The sequence below is a fragment of the Octopus bimaculoides genome, chromosome 26 (assembly GCF_001194135.2).
Source record: "Octopus bimaculoides isolate UCB-OBI-ISO-001 chromosome 26, ASM119413v2, whole genome shotgun sequence".
Lineage (NCBI taxonomy): Eukaryota > Metazoa > Mollusca > Cephalopoda > Octopoda > Octopodidae > Octopus > Octopus bimaculoides.
This window is the reverse complement of record NC_069006.1, coordinates 13,704,433-13,707,100: the sequence shown is the minus strand read 5'-3', so window position 1 is coordinate 13,707,100 and position 2,668 is coordinate 13,704,433. Positions and strand designations below refer to the sequence as shown.

At 36.2% G+C, this 2,668-nt stretch overlaps 1 protein-coding gene across 1 annotated transcript; it reads right to left on the bottom strand.

The window, feature by feature from the left end:
• Positions 1–112: 112 nt before the first annotated feature.
• LOC106880196 (uncharacterized) lies at positions 113–2,382 on the bottom strand. Its single transcript, XM_014930049.2, has 3 exons — positions 2,168–2,382; positions 1,224–1,314; positions 113–405 (listed from the first exon to the last, which is right to left on the bottom strand). Exons 1-3 carry the CDS (start codon positions 2,224–2,226, stop codon positions 190–192), a joined length of 366 nt encoding a protein of 121 aa, XP_014785535.1. The 5' UTR covers positions 2,227–2,382; the 3' UTR covers positions 113–189.
• Positions 2,383–2,668: the final 286 nt, after the last annotated feature.

Here is a 2,668-nt window from a genome sequence, read left to right as displayed (position 1 = left end):
ACGCCAACCACTCAGAGAGTGTAGTGGGTGCTTTTACGTGCCACCCGCACGAAGGCCAGTCAGGCGGTACTGGCAACGGCCACGCTCAAAATGGTGTATTTTATGTGCCACCCGCACAAGAGCCAGTCCAGGGGCACTGGCAACGATCCAGGGGCCATCATAATAATAATAATAATAATAACAATCTGGTTAGTGGTATCCAAAGAAGCGGAATGTCTTCATTTGTTTAGAGAAAAACAAAAATGTTGCACAAATCATCCAAACTATAACAAGTGACGCAAAAAAAAAAAGAAAACGAAAATACCTACCATCAATAGATAATGACACATTCTTAAGCATACTTTCAGACCAGTGAAGGATGTCGTCATTTGAATTAGAAGATTGGAATAATTTCACTACGCCATCCTGGTAAAAAGAATATAAAACACTTAGACATTTAGAATATTCATCTTTTGGCTGGTTTGCAAAAAAAAAAAAAAAAAAAAAAAAAAAAAATTAGCCTTCCACATTTCCAATCCATAAATTCATACAATGACTCTGAGATTTGACTTGTTTTGTTTTCTTTGACATGGGACTTGATGGCTACCCATGTCCATGTGTTAATGAAACATCCAGCACTAAATAGCATCTCATACGAGGCTCAGAGACATCTCTACCCAATGCCTGCTGGGTCCCTTTGAGTAACACAATGCACATTCCAGCATCTTCATCTCGATATTTGTAACAACTATTTCCATCTTTTATTATATATCTACTGCGTTTAATATAAAATTGATCTTCTAATTTAACAATCAACATCCTGTGCAAGAATCTCTCCCCTCATAGCACCCAATCAAACCACCAATGTTTCCTATTTATTTTAAAGAACGTTATGAACTCTCTTATTTCAGGGAGAAACCTTCAATCCTTCAACATTAAACCAGATATATTTGGCTTAAATATTTTACCTGTTTTTAGTTTAAAACTGGCCAAGATCAGACCTCTCACACCTATCCTACAATGCCATTAAAAATATACAATTACATCATTGAAATCTCAAAGCTATGAGATAATGCATGATTAATTCAAAACTATAAAACTATGTAAATAAACAAACATTATATTTGACAGGCAAGGTTAATTCTTTCCTCTTCAATCAACCAAGATTGTCCACAAAATTAGTAAACAAAAAAGATACAATTACCTAAATATTTTGAATGTGTGCAATAGTTTAAACGACTTACTGCGTTATGTTTATTTTTTGATGATTTCGATTTTGTATTCTGAGATGCTCCAGATGATACGGCAGTCAAACTTGGGAAGCTATTAGTGTCCCTGTTACAAAAACAAAAATAATAATAATAATAGTAATGATGATGATAATAATAATAATAATAATAATAATAATAATAATCATCATGATTTCTTACATAGGCAGAAAGCCCTCAAATAGGAGAGAACAAGGGTTTATAATATTAATACTTCTAACAGATTGTGTTCCACTCTGAGATACAAATCTCAATATTTATATCAAGCTATCTCTGCTGACTGTTGTAGACTTTACATTTCAACTTCTTTCTGAATTTATATGGTAGCAAACATTCAGGAAAAAACACCATAGTTTAACTGACAAACTTCATTTTTCCCCGCAAGATGTAAGGGTTGAACAGCAGAGGTAATTTCACCAGTGTAGGGAGGATTGTAAAGGTCATGGGGACTGTCCCTCAACTTATAAAAATAAAAGAAAACAAAAAAAAGGAGCAGTCAGGCAGAGCTAGAGACAGTGCTAGGAGAAAAGTGGGAGACACAGGCAGAGAGTGTCGGAGACAAACGGACAGTGTTAGAGACAGGCAGATTAGAAACAGATGGATGGTGTCAGAGACAAGCAGAGAATGCCATAGACAGACAGACAATGCCAGAGACAGACAGACAATGCCAGAGACTGACAGACAATGCCAGAGACAGACAGACAATGCCAGAGATAGACAGACAGACAATGCCAGAGATAGACAGACAGACAATGCCAGAGATAGACTGCCATTGTGTATCTGAGACAGACAAATAATACCAGAGACAGATGGACGATGCTAGTCACAGAGACAGAGAGAGAGTGTCACGCACAGGTGGATAATATCAGACAGACAATGCTAGATGCAGAGATACATTATATAGATAATAGTGTACTTACAGTGTACTATTCTTTGTAGGAGAGGGCTGTTTTTTATTGTTTTTCTGGGTCTCCCACATAGAGCTGGCACTGGTCTTGTTTCCCTGTATTTGCCACGGACCTTCCGAGCCCCAGTTGGAGGTAGGAGATGTTGAGACAGGAGCTGCTGAGCCCCATACAGCAGAACTTCCAAGAGGATGAGATGACTAGAAATTATAAGGCTCACTTTTAATATTATTAATGAAAAAAGATGAGCAGAAAAGCATGAGAGAGAGAATAAAGCAACTGTTTTTTTTTAAGTGATATAAACTCCATCTCCCACACAATGCATGTGTGTAATACAAACAAACAAACGTTAAATAAAATGTGAAGATGAGATTTCAAAAACAACATTTGTAAGCAAATGTGAAGATGAGATTTCAAAAACAACATTTGTAAGCAAATGTGAAGATGAGATTTCAAAAACAACATTTGTAAGCAAATGTGAAGATGAGATTTCAAAAACATTTGTAAGCAAATGTG

What these genes read in the sequence shown, in the direction of transcription:
- LOC106880196 (XM_014930049.2), bottom strand. Translation starts at nt 2,226, where the DNA reads ATGTGGGAGACCCAGAAAAACAATAAAAAACAGCCCTCTCCTACAAAG. An exon ending in CCTACAAAGAATAGTACACT is followed by an intron (nt 1,315 to 2,167) that starts GTAAGTACACTA and finishes TTTTTGTAACAG; the next exon opens with GGACACTAATAGCTTCCCAA. An exon ending in CAAAAAATAAACATAACGCA is followed by an intron (nt 406 to 1,223) that starts GTAAGTCGTTTA and finishes TCTTTTTACCAG; the next exon opens with GATGGCGTAGTGAAATTATT.